General features: G+C 41.9%; 1 protein-coding gene across 1 annotated transcript; it reads left to right on the forward strand.

Annotated features, from left to right (window-relative positions):
* The first annotated feature begins 13,996 nt into the window (after positions 1-13,996).
* On the forward strand, positions 13,997-15,377 carry LOC133065561 (splicing factor 3B subunit 4-like). The gene is given in 1 exon segment (XM_061156284.1): positions 13,997-15,377. A coding segment is annotated over 1 exon segment (1,365 nt). The 5' UTR covers positions 13,997-14,007; the 3' UTR covers positions 15,373-15,377.
* Positions 15,378-24,676: the final 9,299 nt, after the last annotated feature.

The following is a 24,676-nucleotide window of genomic DNA, read 5'->3' on the forward strand; positions in this document are numbered from 1 at the left end:
TTCACTGACATTCTTACAGTACTGTGTCTGCACTGAAACAAAGTTAACCTGTGATTTTCTTTTCAGAGCATATTCAAGGGGCCTCCCTAGTAACTCAACTGATAAAGAATTCACCTACAATGCAGGAGACCCTGGTTCGATTCCTGGGTCAGGAAGATCCCCTGGAGAAGGGATAGGCTACTCACTCTGATATCCTTGGGCATCACTGGTGGCTCAGACAGTAAAGAATCCACCTTCGATGCAGGAGACCTGGGTTCAATCCCTGGGTTGGGAAGAGCCCCTGGAAGAGGGCATGGCAACCCACTCCAGTATTCTTTGCCTGGGGAATCCCCGTGGACAGAGGTGACTGGGGGACTGGAGTCCGTGCTATTGCTAAGAGTGGGACACGACTGAGCAACTAGCAAACATATGGCATATTCAAGGTCAAGCTCTTGTTAATGTTCTAAAATCTCTCCTACCCATATAACCCTAAAATGTTGATCCTTTAGAGTTTTTACATGGGTTCACCATGTCTAGCTGGGCTCCTCTTATCTGGGAACACAGCCTGAGATAGTCCCCTTGGTGCTGCTAATGGAGGCTGCTTTATTTAGTCCTACATATTGGGTGTTCATTGGAAGGACTGATGTTGAAGCTGAAACTCCAATACTTTGGCCATCTGATGCGAAGAGCTGACTCATTTGAAAAGACCCTGATGCTGGGAAAGATTGAGGGCAGGAGGAGAAGGGGACGACAGAGAATGAGATGGTTGGATGGCATCACCGACTCAATGGACACGGGTTTGGGTGGACTCCGGGAGCTGGTGATGGACAAGGAGGCCTGGTATGCCGAGGTTCATGGGCTTGCAAAGAGTCAGACACGACTGAGCAACTGAACTGAACTGATGCACAGATTGGCTTTTCTCCAGAAGTTACTGCAGCAAACTGGCTGGGAGGAGGCATGTGGGTGAGAGAAAGCAGGGCTGGGATGTCCTTGACTGTGCAGAGGATGAACTGTGGATGAAGTCCAACCTCTGTCCCTCATGACTGGACAATGTGGTGCTGGGCTGCTGACTCCCAGCCACAGTCCTGCATTTAAAATCCCACTGCTGCCTGTGCTGCAGAGAGGAAAAGCCGCCCAGGCTCCCAGCATCCTCTCCAGTAACAAGACCCACCAGTGCCCTTCCTTCCTTAGCAGACACTGAGCTTGGTCATAGCATCTGGCTTCATACAGAAGCTTGTGTCTCTAGATTTAAGGGGTTTCCCTGGTGTCTCGGTGGTGAAGAATCTGCCTGCCAATGCAGGAGTGAAAGTGTTAGTTGTTCAGTCATGTCCAACTCTATGTGACCGTACAGACTATAGCCTGTCAGGCTCCTCTGTCCGTAGGATCCTTTGGGCAAGAATACTGGAGTGGGTTGCCATTCCCTTCTCCAGGAGATCTTCCTGACCCAGGGATCAAAACCAGATCTCCTGCAATATATTCTTTACCGTCTCAGCCACCAGAGTGCAAGAGACTAGGGTTCAATGGACAGAGGAGCCTGGCTGACTACAGCCCATAGAGTTTCAAAGAGTCACACAACTTAGAGACTAAACAACAACAAACAACAACCTTGACCTTCGTGTCCTTTCACCATTCCTGCTACAGGCACTGTGACCTCATACATTAAAGTTGCCTCAAATGACTGAAAATAAATATATTCCCTAAAGTGTGAACATAAGGAGTGTGGGTGAGGCAGTTTGTCCTTGAAGGTTTTGTGGGAGGACGTCAGGGAATTTTAGGGATGGATCTGGAAGGTGACAAAGACTTTCTCACTGACTTATGTAACTGCAGTCTGCTTGTCTCAAAATTAGCAAGTGAAATAAAAGGGAAATTTGAATCTTATATCTTATGACCATTTCTGTAGGTGAAAACAGTCAAATATTGGCAATTCCATATGACTCAACCCATTAAAGTTATATAAGTTATAGACTCTAGTTATCTATGTTAGATCTAAATTTAGGTAAGTCTCAGTTAAGCCCAGAGCTGTGGAGCAGTGACAAGCGATGACAATAAAAAGAGCCCCTCAGCTAGTTCAGAAGAATTTTTGCTTTGGCAACGGCGGCAGAAAAGAGAAAATTCGAGGAAACCCTCGAGAGATGGTTGTCAGGGAATTCTCTTTGTAAAGGTTGTGTGAAGCCATTAGAATTATAGCTTTTTTTGGAGACTAAGAATTTGCCTTTGATTTTTAACAAGCAAGAGGATTTTGCATTGGAATTTGTGCCAATTTGGGAAGGATTGAGCTTCACGTGGAGGCGTTTGACCATCAAGGTCCTTGGGTTGGAGAGGACAGCACTTCTGCTCCGGTCTTTTGTCAGCAGCCCCCATCTTAGGGACCTGCTTTGCTGGCAGTGCCCAGAGCAGATGAGAAAGCGAACAGATGAGCTTGGCAAAGGCACACGACACTGCATGGGCCAAAAGGGCCCTGACGGGGCTCCACCATGGGGACCCTCATTCATGGTCAATTGATAACAAAGCACCTTCTCGCTGGCTCCAGCTTTACGCCTGTCAGAGCTTTTACCTCCTATGCTCCCTCTGGGCCTCTCGCCCTGCAGCCTGCCACGCTTCACTGCTGCCTCTCACAGCTTTTGTTCTGCTTTGTTCTGTTTTTAGGCAGAAAGCAGCCTCAATATCCCCAAAGTCAGCTCTGATTCTCATCTTTTCTTGTATATGCAATCGACTTAAGTAAAAATAAGGCTCCTTTCTTTTTTTTTTTTTCATGAGCTAGTTATTGACTTTGAAAATCTTGGGATGAATGGGAGATTGGAATTAACATATAAACACTACTATGTGTAAAATAGATAACTAATGAGAACCTACTGTGTAGCATGGGGGGAAAAAGAATGTGCAATCTATTGTAGAATATGTATTAAGTTAATCTTGAATATATGTATACTCATTCCCATATACAGTGCATTCATGCTGAGTCAGTTCAGTCATGTCCAACTCTCTGTAACCCTTTGGACTGTAGCCCACCAGGTTCCTCTGTCCATGGGATTCTCCAGGCAAGTACTGGAGTGGGTTGCCACACTCTCCTCCAGGGGAACTTCCCAACCCAGGGATCAAACCTGTGTCTCTTATGTTTCCTGCATTGACAGGGGGATTCTTTACCACTCTCACCATCTGCGAAGCCCTGCCATATATTGTAGGTGCAGACAAATACTGTTTGATTCCTCTTGTACTAGGTACCTAGAACAGTCAGATTCATACAGTCAGAAGGTACTTTGATAGATGCCAGAGATGGGGGCAGGGAGGGACAATGGGGACTTAGTATTTAATGGAGACAGCACTTGTTTAAGAAGGTGGAAAATTGGGGAGATGAATGATGGTGAGAGCTGTGCAGCAGTGTGAATTTTAAGAAAAATTTTTTTTTAAGTCTTGGAAAATATTTCCTAAGTAAGCATCAGATTCGACCAAACAATAAGCATTTTGGAGCATTCCTTTGGCTTTTCTTTCATCTGTTAGAACTAAGAGGAACAGTGGCCACCACCTAGTCTGAACTCAAAGTTCAGGATGCAAGTCTTGGTGACTCCACCAGCTGCCAACGGCTGAGGCACTTCCTGGCTATAAGCCTATTTTCTCTCAGGTAGATGGGAATAATAGATAACCTCATTAAGGAGTAGTGGGAAGTATTAATTGATAGATTGCAATAAACAGCACTCAATAAATGCCAACTGGCAAGATCATTATTAGGGTCATTATTCCTCTTATTAATCCTGGTCCCAAAAGATTCCCTCATAAAGTCCCCTTCATCTACTGCTCTATAATCACCTCTCTGAGGGCTTCTGGTCTCAGGAAAGTGCCTTTCAGATGTAGAGGACTGGAGAGTTTTACTATGATTTAGTAACACTAGTATTGCTTCAGTGGGGTAGCAACAAAGCACAGAGGACCATGAAATATCTCACTTTCTTCAAACCAACACTTTAAAACTATTGGACACTCAATCCTGTCCATCTCTCTGCCAAGCAGTTCCTAAGTGCTGGTTTTGGTCCCTGATATTCTTAATTTTTAATGATAAAAAGATTCTGCTAAGACTCTTGTGGTATTCTGTTCAGTACTTTTCTTGCTTGAATCCAGAAAAATAAAATCCTCTCATGTTAAGAGCAGACTTAGCAACACAGGTAAATGATTCTGCTCAGCTGGGTCTCTACGTGGGTGGCAAGAGCACCAGCCACTTTTGCCAGTGATGCCTCTCAGGGTCTAGCAAGAGTAGGCGGGCAGAGGAAAACAAGCTTCTGTATCTTCCGAACACTCCCAGGAGTCACAGGTCGAATTCAGTGACTGCACTGCAGATTCTGAGGGAGGTACCACCATCCTCCATGAGCATCACGTCAACCAGACTCTGCTGCCCTTAAACACTTAATGTGTTTAATAATGTGGGCACTTCAATTCAGCACTTTGTTTTTTTTAAATAGATGCTCCAGCGACTGTGTGATGACTGGTTAGTCCCACTCTTCACCTAGTTGCTATTTCTCTGTCATCCAGCCTCAATGAGCTAGGAACCTATTTCACCTTTTGGGTGTTACTTTGCAGTCTGGGACCCTGTGCTCTTCCATGTCTCTGGTCACCTCTGGGTGTGTTTGACCAGCTCAATCCTGTAAGTCCCAGGAACAAGGTGGATGGTGTGTTGTTTAGTCGCTTCTGACGTATCTGACTCTGTGAGACCCCATGGACTGTACCCCACCAGGCACCTCTGTCCATGGGATTCTCCAGGCAAGAATACTGGAGTGGGTTGGCATGCTCTCCTCCAGGGGATCTTCCCGACCCAGGGATTGAACCCGGGTCTCCTGCAGATTCTTTGCCATCTGAGCCACCAGAGAAGCCCAAGGCGGAGGGTAAAAGTGTCTAAAACATCATCGACTTTTGCTAACAGTCGAGTCTCATCTGCTTCATTGAGCTTGAATTATTTTAGCATAATTCTCTTTTTTTTCTCTACTCAGCGAGAGGCATTTGAATTTCACTCCTCACATCCTTCAGTCCTATTTCTGTTATGTATTTTCTATTACTATGCTTATCATCCATTGCTTTTTGACAAGGTGACTTCACCACTCCCCTGTGAAGAGGAGCATGGTTCCAATTTTAGAAATTCCCGAAGTAAAGCCTGTTTAAGTAACCTTTCAAGAAACGGAGAAGTTTTCCTGCAGCAAATCGACTTTTTCAGCCTGAGTACTGAGAACTTTAAATGCTATTGATCTCTCCTCTGAAATTCAGGCTGTGTCCTGAACTTTTTAAGTATGTTAATTTATTCACTAAATATTTACTGAGTAACCACAAAATAATTTAAGTTCTTGAATTCAGTTTCAGCCTGTTTCCTTTATCTGCCTAAATCTCAATATGTTAGTTAAGTCTGTCAGAGTTAGCAAACAAAATATTAATACCAGGAAGTCCAGATAAATTTGGTTTTCAAATAAATAATAAATAAAAGTTAAATATATGTGTATCTCTTACAGTACCTGTGACATTGATACTAAACAATTATCTAAAATTCAAATTTAACTGGGCATTCTGTATTTTATCCAACAACCTGTATTTTATCTGATAAGCTTAATACCCAGTGCTAAATGCTAATATTTTTCTAGACTGAATCCTAATCTAACTTACAATCAGAGAACAATTTTCATTTAACCCCCTTCACCTTTCCACAAGCATAGATTTAGAATTGTTTCCTTTCTGGTCCTGTAATTATCTCTCATTTGAAATTCAAATGTAACAGGTATCATTTCACACAAATTGTCCTAAGAATGTGAGTCAACATAGAAAAAGCTAATTCATCCAAAATATGTTCAGTTTTTGAGTACCTGCCTTCAAGGCCTGTTTGTTTCTAACTTGACCTTTCTCTGGTCATGTGTGGTAATAGAAAGTGAAAAATGGATAGAGAAAAAGGTGGAGTTGGAGGTGAGGCAACATTCATCCATCCATCACTAACATTGCATGAGACTTGCTGATGGCCTGATGATGAGGAACCCAAGTACAAGGTGAGCTACAAGCCTCAGCAGAAAAAGGCAAATTACAGCACACGAGCTGATTTAAGCATCTCAAGATTACAAAATCAGTATAATAAGCTGCAAAAAAAGTCATGGTCAGTTCTTCCTCTCTGTTTATAAAACTTAGTAGTGGAGATAAGGAATTTGCTTCTCGTTCAAGGGTGGACCAAGTCACCTTCATATGTCTGTACGTGTGTGTGTGTGTGTGCTCCGTTGTGTCCAACTCTGTGCAACCCCACAGACTGTAGCCCACCAGGTTTTTCTGTCCAAGGGATTTCCCAAGTAAGAACACTGGAGTGAGTTGTCATGCCTTCCTCCAGAGGATCTTCCCTTCCCAAGGATCGAACCCACTTCTCCTGTGTCTACTGTGTTGCAGGCAGGTTCTTTACTGCTGAGTCATGGGGAAGGCACAGTCAACTTCCTACAGTGTGTGATAAACACAGCTCAAATTTAGCCAAAAGACACTACATTGTCAGGGAGATCATTTTCAAAAACACTTGGAATATCTGGGGAAGATGAAATAAAAACTAGTTTCACTGATTTATTTTTATTTTAGTGGAAGAAAGTATCCGTGTAGGATATTTGAGAGCTGCTCCTGACACACCCACTCCTTCGAGTCACATCTGTGCACAGTCACAAAGGCTCAGATGTCCCAGAGCGGTGGGTGTGCAAAGCTCATTACACGCACTCAGTGACCAGCACCACGCCACCAGTTCTTATCCCTCTTGACATTTTGTGACCTCATTTAAGGTAGATCTTCTCTGCCTTAATATAATCTTTCAGAATATTTTGCAAAATGAACAGCACAGCCTAGAAAATATTTGCAATGGTCAAGAAAGACTCTCAGCAAGAGGCTGTGGAAATACAAGAAAATAACTTTATCAGTGAAGCACCCCCACTGTCAACTATGCAATTTGGCAGAATCTCATTATCATATTTTTTTCCTGAAAATATTTTTTAAAAAAGAGTTCATTATCTTCTAGTTCTTATTTTGGTCTGTTAATTAAGCAGAAGCTGAAGCTCCTGCTGAAGCTCCAACAGAGAATGAGATGGTTGGATGGTGTCACTGATTCAACGGACATGAGTTTGAGCAAATTCTAGGAGATTGTGGAGAATAGGGAAGCCTGGCATGCTCCAGTTCATGGTGTTGCAAAGAGTCAGACAGGACTTAGCAACTGACCAACAACAAAATTAAGCAGACAGATGTACTCGGTGGAAGAAACATGTCTAAATGTTTTCTTCAAACTCTGTTCAGAGGAGAGTAGTGACTAAACAAAAACAACAATCAAGATGACACTTGTCAGACCACCATTGACCAATTTCAAGATGACTGTCAGAGCTGTTTCTGCATGCAACTCCCTCCTCTGTCTATAAAAACTCTTGCCCACTGATTGTCAAGGGGGAGTCAGCCTTTGGACACAAATCTGCCCTTTCCCCAGGTTGGTGGCCTTCAAAATAAAGCAAACTTTCCTCTTCACCAGCCTTGCCTCTTGAGTATTGTCTTTTGAGCAACGAGTAGTTGGGCCTGATTCTCAGTAACAGAGGGGCTAGGAGGGAAGCTTGAAAGACAAGCTCAGCCTCTCCCCATTCATTTGAGGCTGGGCTACTTGGTCTTCAAGTCACACATGTGGTGGTGGGGGTTGGGGTGGTGGTGGTGGTTTAGTCGTTCAGTCAAGTCTGACTCTTGGTGACCCTCTGGACAGTAGCCTGCCAGGCTTCTCTGTCTGTGAAATTTTCCAGGCAAGGATACTGGAGTGGGTTGCCATTTCCTTTTCCACAGTCATACATATAAAACAGATAAATTTCACCAAAGGAAGGAAAAGCCCTGTAAGTTCTGTGCCAGCCCCCCCGACACACACACACACACACACACACACACACACATGTTTCTGCTGAGATTTTGAACTCGCTTTACAGCTCTCTCATTATACACGATGCAGGTCAACTCTAAGCTTTTTCCTTCTTATATGTTATCCTAGTGCAGGCATGCTCAGGCATGTCTGACTCTTTCCAACCCCATGCTCCTCTGTTCTTGGAACTTTTCAGGCAAGAATACTGGAGTGGGTTGCTATTTCCTCCTCCAGAGGATCTTCCCACCCCAGAGATTGAACCATCATCTCCTGTGTCTCCCGCATTGGCAGATGGATTCTTTACTGCTGAGCCAAAAGTTTTTCCTCCTTATATGTTGAATGGAGTATAAAACAGCTGGGACTGTCGTTATGATTCAGCATAGCAAAGCATGGGATAATGTTGTGTAAATTGTCTAGAAAACATACAGTGTTACTAACTATAACAAGAAATTTATCTGAACTAAATGACCTCAAAACCAGAAAGCATGTCACCACACTGGAGTTTTAGGGAAGAAGAGCACAGTTTTTGGTGTCCTCTACACGACCAACTCATTTTGAAAACGAAGAAGTTTTTTCATACTGGAAAGGCCTCTCATTCTGGAGAGACTAACAAAACATACTCAGTGAGGCTGAAGGCAAAAAATTTTATTCAAGCTTTCCCCTTTTATAGATGTGACAACTACCAAACCGCAAGAACACCAGTGGCTTGACACTCACGTTGCACCAAGGTGCAAGGATTTTAGTACATTTGTGTTGGGGTTTCTTCTTCACCTATGCCTCAACAATCTCTAATCTTACTCCTGAAGACATGATGACATGTTGCGGAAGTCCTTTAGGACTGCCTTCAGAGTCTGTGCTTGTTACCTTGGATTGTAATCCAGTTATAATTCACTGTCCTCAGAGTCATGGAGGATCTTTTGGCAAGTCGATGCAAAATACATTTAGGTAATGGCTCTGTTGTTTTGATGCTGGCGTGTTATTCAGGTGAGATGAAATTATTGCGTTTACTTCTCCATGCGATGAGAACTATTAATGGCAGAATCCAGTCATTACGAAGGAATATTATGGGAATTTTGAAGTGATTTTCTACGGCTGTTTTTCACTCCGACTTTGCACAACATGCAGAGCAGCCTTATTGATCCTTCCCACCCTCCATGCAGTAGTTATTATAAGCAAGTTCCAATTTCAATCTGACAATGTATTCCTCAATATTCAATTTTCTGGGTACAGTTTCTTCTAATAAAATTTTTATCCTTCTCTGAGAAGATTGCTTTAAACTAGTTAGTATATCATTAACTCCTTCTCAGGGTAATAGACAACATTTGTTGGCAAAATGGAACTCTTACATCAAACCCTTGGCGGGGAAGACTCAAAGGAGAGAAGTGTAAGGTATATCAGGCAGGTGATTTAGATTTTTACGTGGCCTTAGTGGCAGCATCATTTCGGGGCACATAGATAAAATTAATAAGTTTGTTTTCTTGCACAATGAGACCTTAATAATTCATCTCCCTTAATAGTTCAGCCTACTCTCGAGAACTAAAGGACTTTGGATTTTCACTACCCAAGACGCTTGAGAGTGGAAAAAGTAAAAGTGGAAGTGTTAGTCACTCAGTTGTGTCTGACTCTTTGCTACCCCATGGACTGTAGCCCACCAGGCTCCTCTGTCCATGGGATTCTCCAGGCAGGAATATTGGAGTGGGTAGCTATTTCTTTCTCCAGGGGAATCTTAACCCAGGGATCAGAAGTGGAAACAACTTCTAATGAATCATCACCTGATAAAGTTAGATTTATTGAAATTCTGAATTCATACTATGCATTGACACACATATCATGGAGAGTACACACAAAATCATTCAGCTTAATAATATTTTAGTGCTTAATTAGTTAGTTAATTCATTAACACATCCCTGAATCCAACAAATATTTACTGGTAGCTTATTTTGAACAGCTATTTGCAATACCAGATATGAGGTAAGGAAGGTATTTCTTGTCTTCAAGAATTTGCAGTCTAGAGGGGAGACTAGCATATAAATCACCATTTTTTGGTACACTGGCATCTGAGTGGGTGATGCAAAGAATGTACTATGAGGCATACTGACAAATTTTGCCTGTTAAAGGAATTCCCTGGAAAAGAAAGTGGCAACTTGTTTCCTTCTGGGAAATCCCGTGGACAGAAGAGCCTGGAGGGTTACTGTCCATAGAGTCACAGAGTTGGACATGACCTAGCAACCAAACAATAGCAATGATTAAAGGAATTCCAAATATACATCATAGAAGTTTATATCAAGACCTATAAAAGATGATCAGAACCCAGAGATTCCTCTTCAGTGAGTCATTCTTCTTTCTCAGTCTATTCCTTTTGTTTCTGTCTTTGTGATTCAGTTAACTCTTCAAGGACACAGGTTTAAAGTGGTGGTCCATTTGCTCTTCTGCCATGACTCAGTTCCCATATAATACTATGTATTTTATAAGTTTTGTGGAATACATTTTTACTCTCAGGAAGCTCTTTCTTACATATATAACAATATTTCCAACTACAATTAAATCTTATCATTTTCTTATTCTTTATAGCTAACAAGAATTAACTGCCATCATTCTTAAGACAGAATCTCTCGGCTTTGTTTTTCATTTTGTCCCTTCTGGTTGAACTGTCATCTCCATTCCACATCTGCAGACTGATGCTTTTATGTTTGAAAAGTTCTGTTGGACCTGGAGCATTTAAATATTATCTCCTCCGTTACATTTCCCAGACACTTCCTAGCAATCAGGGGCTCTGTAGTCATTATTTTTTAAAAAAATCCAACAAGGAATTGCCAAGTTGAATCCTAATATTTATATTTAAAAGTCTATTTTTTTTTCCACTAGGCTGTGAGTTTCTCAAGGGAAGTAACCTGGTTTAATTCATGTGTTATCCTCAGCATTTGTCATGTAGGAGGTGCTCAATAAATATTTTGTAGAATAAAACTATAGTCCTCTGTTGATTTATCTTATCATCTGGCTCCATGTTCCCAAATTTCTACTACAATGATTCATTCTGTTTGCATTCACTTCTCTATCAAACTAGAACTTTTCACATCGTGTTTCAGACACCTCGGATGGTTCTCCATTACTAAAAGATCCAAATTGCTCAGCCTGTTACAGACTTGTCTCCACCAACTCACGCTACTTGGTAGTCATACCTCCCACCCTTTCCCAGCCCCAGATTCAGTAACATAATCTCTGCCCCGTGTCTGGCATGCCTTTCTGTATCTCTGAATATTGCCAAAGCTGCTTTTTATATCTTCGGTGCTGGCTCCCTCCACCTGAATCCCTTTCCTCCTCCACAGCCAAGCTAAACATGATCTCTACCAAGTAGCACTCCTTCTAAGCTCTTGATAGAGCACGTGGCTTCTCACATCTTGCTGCTGCCTTAGCACATCATACACATTTTGCTGTAGCATGTGTATTATGATGTTTGTTGCATGTTTCCAAACATCTTTGTGATGTGCTGTTTATGGAGTTCTGTCTCATCACTGGTCAATGAGCCCTTTTGTGTCAAAAGACAAGTCTTAGTCATCTTTGATCCTTGGTACAACATATATTTGCTGAAAAACAATATGTGTTTAGTACATGTGTATTATTCAACTGATTAACCAATAATTACAGTTTTAGAGATGATGATAAAGCCATGAATAAATATTTGCCTTACTAAATAAAGTACTTTTAAAATTATGTTTCTCCAAGCTTTATTTTTCCAGAAAGACATATTCTGGCAGATTCTTTTCTCTGTGATTGAAAATGCACTCTTCCTCTTTCTTTAGATTGAGGAAAAATAAAAAGGAAAGAAGAGCAGTTGCAGCACACTTGTGCTGGGGAGCTGTCAGAGCCTCCACCCCGACTTTAATTGGAACATCCCTTGAAAGGGGGGAACTGAGGGAAGAGGCAATGTGAGGAGATGCCTAGGAAGAATCAATGCTACCCTGTCCATCAGCAGTGATGAGAGAGACACCTGAAGAGTTATCCTTCATTCCCCACATACAGATGGCTTCGAACACATGCTCCTTGCTGCCAGTTTCTCATGCTCACCTCAGAGCATTTAGGGCAGCTAGAAAAATAAAAAATGAAAATCCAAACACAAAGAGCTCTTCCTGGGGGTGGTGAGTCATTAAGCTAAAGGCAATTATCAACTGATTTTAAGCGTCTGCCTGCTGTTTTCTGAAATGACCTGCTATAAGAAAGGACTTTTAAGATGGGGGATAGACAAAGATTAGAAAAAAATGTTCCTGATTTTTGCTTTCCACTGATTATGAAGGAAATAGGACAAGAAAAAGATAAATAAGATAAGTAAAAAGCTACATTCACAGAGCATATTTATCCCTCTGCTGCAAGAGAAAATTAATGTCCAAAGAAATTTTTATTCAATTTATGCCATCATGTTAGAGAAAAATAACTGAAAACTTGCACCCAAGTGTTTATGTGAGATGATATAAATCTAGGATTAAGGATGTGCTGTCCTGTGATCAGTCAGTTGTGTCTGACTCTTTGCAACCCCATAGACTCCTCTGTCCCTGGGATTTTCCAGGCAAGAATACTGGAGTGGGTTGCCATTTCCTTTTCCAGGGGATCTTCCAGACCCAGGGATCGAACTCGGGTCTCCCACGTTGCAGGTGGATTCTTTACCATCTGAACTACCAGGGAGTACAACATTATGAGACACAAACAAAATACCTGTCCTCGGGCAAATCTCCAACAAACTGGAGTTGGCTCCTTTAATTCTAAGACAATGGAGTTAAGAATTTGTAACATTCTTTCCCTAACATTAATTTTCATATTCAGAGTAAATTTTGTGGTCATTTTTATTTCCAGTAAAAATTATTTCTAAATCCTAAAAAAAAAGTTAAAGGTCTTAGTTCAGCCTTTGTAAGAATCAGTAGAGTGGAGAACACAGGATGTTAACAGGATGTTAGAAAATAATCAGAGTAAGCATGGGAGGATGAGTTGTCAAAAGCCCATGGAGTAAGATGCCTGGGTCTTACAGCCTGGAATACACTTCAGAGTCTGTAAGGAGAGTTTGTTTGCCAAGACAGAAAACAATTACCTTGTCATCATTTATGTGAGACTGAAAGTGGAAGTGTTAGTCACTCAGTCGTGTCCAACTCTTTGCGACCCCATGGACTGTAGCCCACCAGGCTTCTCTATCCATGGAATTCTCCAGGTAAGGATACCGGAGTAGGTTGCCATTCCCTTATGTGAGCCTGGAGTAAACAAAATCATCAAAGGTACTTAGCATTGTATTAGTGATGAGTCTTGACACATTTCTTTGTGCTTATTAAGAAAGGAAGGATATTCTAAATCTCAGGGATGCATGAAATATAAGGAGGCTCATCTTATAAGCTGATTGTCAAATCTCTCAAGGTCGAAGCAAAATAAAGTGTAATTAAGAGCAACTTAATTGGTTGGTACTTAATGATAGTGAGAAATCAGCTTTCCACAATCTCCTCCATAGAACAAAATAGAAGTGGTTTTCAGATAAATACAAGCTCTTATGAGAGCTTGTTTAAGAATGAGATTTACAGTCTCTCACTACAGGGAAATAAGTCTATATCTCACTTGTTAGCCATAAGAAGAAACTAAGTTGTGTCTACACAAAAAAATTAATCACATTGAAAATTCAGGTTCTAAACTCAAGTTCCTCCACTTCTATACATAATTGGAGAAATGTGAAAAAATATCTATCTGTTTTTATAGAATTGTTCAGATAATTATTTTAGCCACTTTTCCTAGAATGATGTAACATAGGATTCTGCATGTAATAAAATGATTAATGTCACTAGATAGACTATGACAATAAGCCTTAAATACCAATTTTCTATGGTCAGTAACACAAACATATGAAATTTTAAAATTCAACACTTTCCTCCTAATCATTCTTCCATGTCTGAAAAAAAAAAAAAAAACCCACATTTAAGAACAAAATTTGGATCAGAAAGAAAAGGAGACATTTAGGTGTAACATTTGTCAAGCTTATTATTTCTTAATCAAAAACCTTGTCCTGTATTTTTTTTTTCAGTATCTAATGATGAGTGTTTGCCAGAAAAAAAAAAAAAAATGGTAGTAATTGTGACAGTGTATAAGTGCCTGACTAAAGAAAAGCTTCAGGAGACGGCGGGAGCGCTTTCGCCATGGCGGCCAGGCCAATCTCCGAGCGAAACCAGGATGCCTCTGTGTACGTGGGCGGCCTCGATGAGAAGGTTAGCGAACCACTGCTGTGGGAACTATTTCTCCAGGCAGGGCCAGTAGTGAACACGCACATGCCAAAAGATAGAGTCACTGGTCAGCATCAAGGCTATGGCTTTGTGGAATTCTTGAGTGAGGAAGATGCTGACTATGCCATTAAGATCATGAACATGATCAAACTCTATGGGAAGCCAATCCGGGTGAACAAGGCATCAGCTCACAACAAAAACCTGGATGTGGGGGCCAACATTTTTACTGGGAACCTGGACCCAGAGATTGATGAGAAGTTGCTTTATGATACTTTTAGCGCCTTTGGGGTCATCTTACAAACCCCCAAGATTATGTGGGACCCTGACACAGGCAACTCCAAAGGTTATGCCTTTATTAATTTTGCTTCATTTGATGCTTCGGATGCAGCGACTGAGGCCATGAAAGGGCAGTACCTCTGTAACCGCCCAATCACTGTGTCCTACGCATTCAAGAAGGACTCCAAGGGTTAGCGCCATGGCTCAGCCGCTGAAAGACTTCTGGCAGCACAGAACCCACTCTCCCAGGCTGACCGCCCGCATCAGCTGTTTGCAGATGCACCCCCTCCACCATCTGCTCCCAATCCTGTGGTATCATCATTGGGATCTGGGCTTCCTCCACCAGGCATGCCTCCTCCTGGCTCCTTTCCACCTCCAGTACCACCTCCTGGAGCCCTTCCTCCTGGGATACCCCCAGCCATGCCACCACCACCTATGCCTCCTGGGGCTGGAGGACATGGCCCCCCATCAGCGGGAACCCCAGGGGCTGGACATCCTGGACACGGACACTCACATCCTCACCCATTCCCACCGGGTGGGATGCCCCATCCAGGTATGTCTCAGATGCAGCTGGCCCACCATGGCCCTCATGGCTTAGGGCACCCCCATGCTGGGCCCCCTGGCACTGGGGGACAGCCACCACCCCGACCACCACCTGGAATGCCTCATCCTGGACCTCCTCCAATGGGCATGCCCCCCCGAGGGCCTCCGTTTGGCTCTCCCATGGGTCACCCAGGTCCTGTGCCTCCGCATGGTATGCGTGGACCTCCTCCACTGATGCCTCCTCATGGATACACTGGCCCTCCACGGCCTCCACCCTATGGCTACCAGCGGGGGCTTCTCCCTCCGCCCAGACCCACTCTCCGACCTCCAGTTCCCCCTCGAGGCCCACTTCGAGGCCCTCTCCCTCAGTGCTTTCTCATTGTTTTTCCTCCTGTCGGTAGCCTCCCAATATCTATTCACTTCCTTGGACCAATCAGAGTTGCTATAGCTCGGAGGGGCTAAGGCGCTAATCCCTCTCAGGCCTTTCTTTTGTAAGTGTAATTTTTTCACAGGAGGCTTCATTATTATTTTTTTTTTTCTATGTTGTCCCTAAGTGTTTTACAAATACCCAGAGAAAATTAAACTAAACTTCTTGTTTAAAAAAAAAGAAAGAAAAGAAAAACTTCAGTAATTATTCCCAATACAGCACTTCAAGTAACTCAGAGATGCTTCTAATTTGAATGCCTTAAGAAGAAATTTATAAATACCTGTTTCTATTTTAATGAAAGTGTTAAAATCTCTCATGATAATCACATTTGTATTCTCATAGCCCCTTTCTTCAAAGGAGTGTGAAGAGGCGCTATGGACTCCATTAACCCCGAGTAGCAGTTGTTTTTTTTCCAGACCACACTCAGCTCGGTCCACTAGACTGACCAAGTTTGGGCACAGAAGAGTTAAGGGATCCATGTGAAGGCCGTGTAAGTCCAGGAAAGACCTGAACCGAATGCTGTGGATCTCAGAGCACCTTCTCTTAAAGACAAACAGTTTATCCTTCCTTTCCCGCTTCAATGACATTGTTTTCTGTATATTTCAGATAGGAATGAAAATGTAAAATATAAAATATATTTCTTTAAAGTCTAACAGTAGCTGCTGTGATGATTAATTACAAGTGTCAGAATGGCCTTTGTACCCAGGTATGTAGTCAAACACCAGTTTAGAAATTCCTGGGAAGGTCTTTTTTAGATTTGGGGTTGATTAGCCCTCACAATTGCATAAGTCAGTTCTTAAAATCTCTCTCTACACACACAAAAATAACAAGTGTGTGTGTCTGTATTCCCTAACACAGCCATAGATATAATAACAACTCATGCAACTGGGGTAGAAGTAGCTAAGAATGATGAATAGTTTCATATTGTTCCAAGCTGGTTGCTTTAAGGTTGTCAAAGAACCAATGTCCTTGGCCTTATACAAAGGCAAGATCATAAGTTTGTAATGGTGAAAACACACTCATAATCAATTTTCATATGGAAAAATTAAAAATTCCCAGCTTCTGAGAACAACATCTTGGTTTCTCACTTGTGTGAAAGCTTGTTTTTAACTTTCATCGAAATGGAAACAAATGGCTAAAATCTGAGAAAACAAGATTATTGGAGATTAAAGGAAAAAGAAAAGACAGCCAACTGACTAAAATTGGGAAGGGTCAAAAGAAATCACTTCCCTGGTGGCTCAGTGGTAAAGAATCTGCCTGCCAATGCAGGAGACCCGGGTTTGATCCCCCAGTCAGGAAGATCCCCTGGAGGAGGTATTGACAACCCACTCCAGTCTTCTTGCCTGGGAAATTCCATGGACAGAGGAACCTGGCGGTCTACAGTCCATGGGGTCACAAAGAGTCAGACATGACTGAGCGACTGAACACCACCAACATAGAAACCTATTTTCGTGAAATAGATTATTTCCACCTGAGATGGTCTTGAATTACAGCGAGAGCTGGTTGCAGCCCACAGCGTGCTGGTAAGCCACTGCAGGGAGGGAAATCTGTGATGTGCAGTGTTTGTCAGTGTCAGTGGTGTAAATACTTCCACTGTGGCCAATTTCAAGAGGCAAATTCCAGTCTCTGAACACAGAACTGCTTAGAGACACACACAGCTGACATCCACAAGCGACAGCAATTAGGACATGGTGTCAGAGTCCACTGGGTGCATCCCTCTTTACAACTAACACTGAGGGGCTGAGAGTAAGACAGGAGAAATGGCTCATGCTGAAACAGTCTTCTTTCCCATTCCCTAGAGCAAATGGCTAACTCAGTCTACACGCTCCAGGGATAAAGGAAAAGATACTTCTTCTTTGGGAAACAATAGAAGCAAAGGTCTCAGCTCTACTGTTGTACACAGAGGACAGCCAGTGAACTGCAGTGAAAAGTGGTCGCTTTTTATCCTCCCGTGATGTTGTATTCAGATGCAAAACAAAAAAGGAAGAGTAAATGTGATAAACTATTAGCATGCATACTCAGACCTGTCCTACCCTATGTAACCCCATGGATTGTAGCCCTCCAGGCTCCTTTGTCCATGGGATTCTCCAGGCAAGAATACTGGAGTGGGTTGCCATTTCCTCCTCCAGGGGATCTTCCTGACCCAGGGATCAAACCCACATCTCCTACATTGGCAGGCAGATTCTTTACCACTGTGCCACCTAGGAAGGCCATAACTATGACTAAAGCCCAATCTTTTTGACCAAAGCTCAATGTGTTGCATGTTGTGTTTTTTTTTTTTTTTTTTTTTTTTAATTTTCTTTGATGTGGACCATTTTTTAAGTCTTTATTGAATTTCTTATAATATTGTTTCTGTTTTATGTTTGGGATTTTTTTTTTTTTTTTTTTTTTTTTTTGGCCCTGAGGCATATGGGACCTTAACTCCCCAACCAGGGATGGAACCTGCACCCCTTGCATTGGAAGGTGAAGTCTTAACCACTGGATCACCATGGGAGTCACAGGAATGTAGTCTTAGCTATCAGTCTGGAAGTTTCTAGTCAGCACCAGTGAAGTGATGGGCCATGCGGGCCCTCCAGCCCCAGAGGAGGAGGTGGTAGCCCTTTTCTCTTTTACCCTCCTCCTCTCTACACAAGCCTCCACCTCCTTTGGCTCTATGAGCACCTCTTGCTTGCTCCATGGGATGAATTGTTCCATAAAGTTAAAAATCGCTTCAGTCGTGTCTGACTCTTTGTTACTCATACCCTGTGTGGCCCTCCAGGCTCCTCTGTCCACGGGATTCTCCAGGCAAGAATACCCGAATGTGTTGCCATGCCCTCCTCCAGGGCATCTTCCTGACCCAGGGATCAAATGCTAGTCTCCTATGTCTCCTGCATTGGCAGGTGTGTTCTTTGCCACTAGTACCCCCTGGGAAGCCCATAAAGCCAATTAGATCTTTAAAATTTACCCAGTTGAATTTCTGTTATTTAACAAATATCAGAGATAAAAGAGGAGTTGTCCTTTGACTCAGAGAGAATAAGACTAGTCTCCAGGACATGATGTTCTTTAAAGCAGAAGATTTCAATTTAAACAGAGCATGTAGTGAATTATCAACCTGATTTTATGGACTTCTCAGAAAAGGAAATGACTTGCATAAAAGGTAAGAACAGCTTCTTATGCTCTAGGCTTTTACATCCAGAGGAACACTTTACATTTCCCACTGGCACATGTGACAACAAAAAAAAAAAAAAAAGAACCAACCAGCCATGAAAATACATCTCACCATTCCTTCTCAGCTCCAAGCCTCAAGGTATTAAAGTCTATTTCAGTTAGAGTGCTTGCTTCATTAAGAAACTTTTCTATAACATCACTTTTTAAAAAAATCCTGGGTAACTTCTTTCGTTGAAGCAGTGATAGAGTGTGGACAAGGTGGGGACAGCCTGCACAACTGAGAAGAAGCAGATGGGGTGGGGGGTAGGCACTGACACCCACTTAAAAGCAGCAGGAATTGGCCAGGAAAAAAAAAAAAAAGCCTGTAGTTCTTGCTAAAACACTTAGAGGCTCTTCCCAGACAATTAACAGATATAAATGTGATGGGTATGTGAGCGGGGCAGGAGTGTATGGACTTCCTTCTCAGCTACCTTTAGCCCTTCTATAGAAAGGACACTTTGTGCAGTTTTCATTCTGTTTCAGTTGGTTAGTCAGCCTTTGCGGGAAATCAGTTTAAGTCATCACCAGCCTGTTAAGAAAGACAAGTTATAAGATATTTCCTTAAATCAAACTCTTAATTTTGCCCATGTTCTCACTGTTCTATCATCTCCCTTCCTGTTCTCATTGCTAGTTGGGCAGCAAGCTGTCGCTCAAACCGCTCTTCAGGGTTCTCAAATAGCTTATGTGACTCTTATCTCAAAGAACAATGTGAAGTTTTAAATATGCAAAACATGACTAATTAAATCTATTTACATATGACTAAATAGAACATAACAAAGTCCAACAGTTTACTCCAAAATGAATTTTAAAAGTTCTCCTCTCTAAGCAGGAAAAAATAATTCCACAAAGTCGACAAACGGACTTTGACAAAAAAAGAGAGACAGTGCAATCCAAGAGCTAGAACTGAGTGCAAACTAAGGCTGCATTTAGACACAGAAATTATATAGTGGTGACAGGGAGTGAGAGAATTCACGAGTCAGAAAGAAGATTTTAAAATTTTCTTTTGAAGACACACAGGTTAGATTATATTCCATTAAAGGATAATTTTCAAAAGGAAGTAAAGTCATGATCCATGTAAAATGAACACATATTACACATTTTATTTAATTCAGTAATGAGGGGATTGATAAACTATTGCATCCAGTTCAAAGGATCATAGGAATAAGGGGAAACAGTAAAGGAATGTTGAAATAAATTTAGTAGGTACAAAATGAGCCTTTTTATGATGGGGTAGGAAAGGAGGATGAATTTGTATGTTTATGGACTAGAGTTTGCACTGCTATTGGTCCTCTACAACAAACAGAGTTGTAACATAGTTCAAAGGCAATAAAAGGCTAAAATGAGATAACCTACATAGCTTTCTATTGAAACACAAGTTCCTCCCTAAATCTTAACTCATTTACCTAGCAGAGGGTGGCTGTCCATAGGCTGTCAATAGGTAGATCACCAATTTTGTTGTTAAGACTTGATAAGGACTGAAGTTTCTTCCCTGAAAAGTTAATATTTTGAAGCCTAATCCCCATGGTGGTGTTTGGAGGTGAGGTCTTTGAGAGGTAATTAGGTCATGAGGATGGAACTCTTATCAATAGAACTACTGCCTTTATTTTAAAAAGCATACTGGGGACCCCTCTCTCTGCTCTCTGCCATGTGAGGGTATGAGAAGTCAGTACCTTCCAACAAGTATTAGGGTTTGACTTCCTTTAGGATTGACCAGTTTGACCTCCTTGCTGTCCAAGAGACTCTCAAGAGTCTTCCTCAGCACCCCAGTTCAAAAGCATCAATTCTTCGGTGCTCAGCCCTCTTTGGAGAAGGCGATGGCACCCCAGTCCAGTACTCTTGCCTGGAAAATCCCATGGAGGGAGGAGCCTGGTAGGCTGCAGTCCATGGGGTCGCTAAGAATCGGACACGACTGAGCGACTTCACTTTCACTTTTCACTTTCATGCATTGGAGAAGGAAATGGCAACCCACTCCAGTGTTCTTGCCTGGAGAATCCCAGGGATGGGGGAGCCTGGTGGGCTGCGTTTATGGGGTCACAGAGTTGAACACCACTGAAGTGACTTGGCAGCAGCAGCAGCAGCCTTCTTTATAGTCGAAGCTTAAGAAGGACAATTTGTAAGCTCCACAACTTGACCTGAGCTCCGTGTGTGTATTTAGATTATAGTTACCTCAATTATTTAGGGAGTTTGTTGAGATGGGTGGAGACTCTAGGGAAGCGGTCTGGTTTTAGGAAATGTGCGGTAGGATGATGAGTTTCTGCACTGTAGTTATGTCGACATGTCTCAATGCTTGATTTCCTTAGAAAAGTTTTAGCTCTACTCATCAGTCTTAGGGAGGGTTCTGTGATCAAATCCATGGAATAGTAAACTTGCTGAACTTTAGGCAGACACCACTGAAGCATCAAATGAAAAAAGTAACAGTTCTAGTTTTTTACTCGTCGTAACTTCCATGTGATGCTAAACCAGGGGAAAAGTCATGCAGGAAATTCTGTCTTCACTGGTGATAATAGTTTCATGAAACTGAGGTAAAAATCAATTTATGTTTAGAAATTTCCTGGAGCAACTGCTTTGTAAATTCGAAGTCAGTCAAATAACAGCATAGACTTTTCATCTCTGAGTGTCTCTTACTCTCTAGGGAACCCAAGGCTATTGCCTTGTCATGTGGCATGGTCCCTTATGGTTCTCTAATCTCTCAACTGTGTATACAATCTGCTGTGTCTCAAGGGAAGTAGATCTTGCAGGGCCTGCCATTCACGCTTTATTCAAAAGAATTATTCAGTTTTCAAATAATCTGTTTAAAAAATTACTAATGAGGTGTGAAAAACATTCCACTATAATCCACTTGGGCAATGTAGTTTGAGCACGATACTCTGTACTATAATAGCAAACTTTCTGGATGGATAGAGATCTCTACAAAGTCCATCAATTTTTACTTTTCCTTAAAAAGTAAAAATTAGACCTAAACCAAATGTTCAATTAAGGGATGATTATCTAATATATTAGGGCAAATTCAATAAAGTATTTCATGGCTACTAAAATCAGGTTATGATAAAATATGTAATGACGTGGGAACACTGTGTATTGAGTGGGAAAAGCAGGTTACATAATAATGTATAAACCCCAAGCTTGGGACTTCCCTGGTGGTCCAGTGGTTAAGACTTCTTCCAATGCAGGGGATGCAGGCTCAATCCCTGGTCAGGGAGCTGGGATCCCACATGCTTCACAGTCAAAAAACAAAAACATAAAACAGAAGCAACATTGTAACAAATTCAATAAAGACTTTAAAAATGGTCCACATCAAAAAAAAAAAAAAACTGAGCTCTTTTACATATAAAACTATGAGGTATGAACATATGTGCAGTTACATATATACATGTTTATATACTTGCACACACACATGTTCATGCATTCACACATATTTGTGTATTTAAAGTACACATTAAATATATATTTATAAATGTAAGTATCATATAGTCAACAAATCTCTGCATTTTTGGAGTCTTCTATTTCTTCCTGCTTCTTTCTTTCTCACCCACAACTGGTCCAAACCCTGTCTGTTTTCAGCACTACTCTAGAGGCTTCCCTGGTGGCTCAGATGGTAAAGAATCTGCAATGTGTGAGATTCGGGTTCCATCCCTAAGTCGGGGAGATCCCCTGGAGAAGGAAATGGCAACCCACTCCAATATTCTTGCCTGAAGAAACCCATGGACAGAGAAATCTGGTGGGCTACAGTCCATGGGGTCGCAGAGTCAGACACGACTGAAGTACCTCAGCATGCATGTGCCTAAATAAGTCATAAAATATTATATTGAAAATATTTCTAGAGATTAAAATATTACATTGAAAGGATTCCTAGAGATTAACTGATATCACTCTCTAATCAAAGCCGCACATGTGATGTGTACAGTTTGACCTTCAGTGAACAGTTCCGGTAACAGGGAGGGCAAAGCATCACCTGGTGGCAGGATTAGCTGTTTGTGAAGTCTTCTTGGGGAGATTTCCTTTCTCTGCAGAGCTCTGATGATGGTAATAAGGAAGATTAGCATAAATTTTATTTCTCATCATTACAACTGGTCCCCAAAGTTTACATTCAGAAGGACAACAGCTTCCAAAACCATTTCTTGAAATCTTGAAAAATATATGACATTCAACACCTTTTCTTTCTGCTGGAAGTCTTTTCTTCAATGTGTCCTAATGAATCTTTGTGTCTTTAGCTGAACTATACCTCATAGCTTAGTTGGTAAAAATCCCCGTGCAATGCAGGAGATCCCTGTTCAATCCTTGGGACAGGAAGATCCCCTGGAGGAGAGATAGGCTACCCACCCAAATGTTCTTGGATTTCCCTTGTGGCTCAGCTGGTAAAGAATCTGCCTGCAATGCAGGAGACCTGGGTTTGATCCCTGGGTTGCGAAGATCCCTGGAGAAGGGAAAGGCTACCCACACCAGTGTTCTGGCCTGGAGAATTCCATGCACTGTAAAGTCCATAGGGTCGCAAAGAGTCGGACATGACTGAGAGACTTACACTTTCATTTTCAAACGCAAAGCTGTGTTTGAAAACTGATGATAACAAGGGACATAAGTTAGCAGCTACAAGGATTTTTAGGAAGTTATTTCATATGTGTTTTCCATGATTAACAGCCCAAACTGGCATGGAAGCAACAGAAAGCAGGAGAGGGAGGGAAAAAGAAGAATCTGTGAGACTAAACCTAATTAGTAATTTTGGTAATGAAGACATAGATTATTAATAGTAACCCTTAATATGTAAAAGAAAGTTATATTTAGAGGAAAACTTTCAGAACTAGGCTAACAGGGCCCTGAGGTGATGTGACTAGTCAGCAGTCAGATATCTGCTCTAGTTAAAGCTCAAGAAAAAGTGTACAGGATCTATTTCTGGGTGGTATAGGTGGATTGTAGGAGACAAAGTCACCTTTGCAAGCTTTGGGGGAAAGAAACAGATAGTTTACAGAAATTGTCTCATTTAAAAGGCTTCTGATAGTGATGGAATTGAAGAAAACTCAGTTCAGTTCAGCTCATTCGCTCAGTCATGTCCAACTCTTTGCAACCCCATGGACTGCAGCATGCCAGGTCTTCCTGTCCATCACCAAATCCCAGAGTTTACCCAAATTCATGCCCACTGAGTCGGTGACGACATCCAAACATCTCATCCTCTGTCGTCCCCTTGTCCTCCTGTCTTCAATCTTTCCCAGCATCAGGGTCTTTTCAAATGAGTCAGCTCTTTGCATTAGGTGGCCAAAGTATTGGAGTTTCAACTTCAACATCAGTCCTTCCAATGAACACTCAGGACTAATTTCCTTTAGGATGGACTGGTTGGATCTCCTTGCAGGACAAAGGGACTCTCAAGAGTCTTCTCCAACACCACAGTTCAAAAGCATCAATCTTTGGCTCTCAGCTTTCTTAATAGTCCAACTCTCACATCCATACTTGACTGCTGGAAAAACGATAGCCTTGACTAGATGGACCCTTATTGGCGATATAATGTCTCTATTTTTTAATATGCCGTCTAGGTTGGTCATAACTTTCCTTCCAAGTAAGCGTTTTTTTAATTTCATGACTGCAATCACCATCTGCAGTGATTTTGGAGCCCAAAAAAACAGTCAGCCACTGTTTCCACTGTTTTCCCATCTATTTGCCATGAAGTGATGGGACCAGATGCCATGATCTTAGTGTTCTGAATGCTGAGCTTTAAGCCAACTTTTTCATTCTCCTTTTTCACTTTCATCAAGAGGCTCTTTAGTTCTTCTTCACTTTCTGCCATAAGGGTGGTGTCATCTGCATATCTGAGATTACTGATATTTCTCCAATCTTGATGCTAGCTTGTGCTTCATTCAGCCCAGTGTTTCTCATGATGTACTCTGCCTATAAGTTAAATAAGCAGGGTGACAATATACAGCCTTGACGTACTCCTTTCCCTATTTGGAACCAGTCCGTTGTTCCATGTACAGTTCTAACTATTGCTTCTTGACATGCATACAATTTCTCAGGAGACAGGTTAGGTGGTCTGGTATTCCCATCTCTTTCGGAATTTCCACAGTTTATTGTGATCCACCCCGTCAAAGGCTTTGGCATAGTCAATAAAGCAGAAGTAGATGTTTTTTTTCTGTAACTCTCTTGTTTTTTCTATGATCCAGCAGATGT

Source organism: Dama dama, chromosome 11 (assembly GCF_033118175.1).
Source record: "Dama dama isolate Ldn47 chromosome 11, ASM3311817v1, whole genome shotgun sequence".
In the NCBI taxonomy this organism is placed as follows: Eukaryota; Metazoa; Chordata; class Mammalia; order Artiodactyla; family Cervidae; genus Dama; species Dama dama.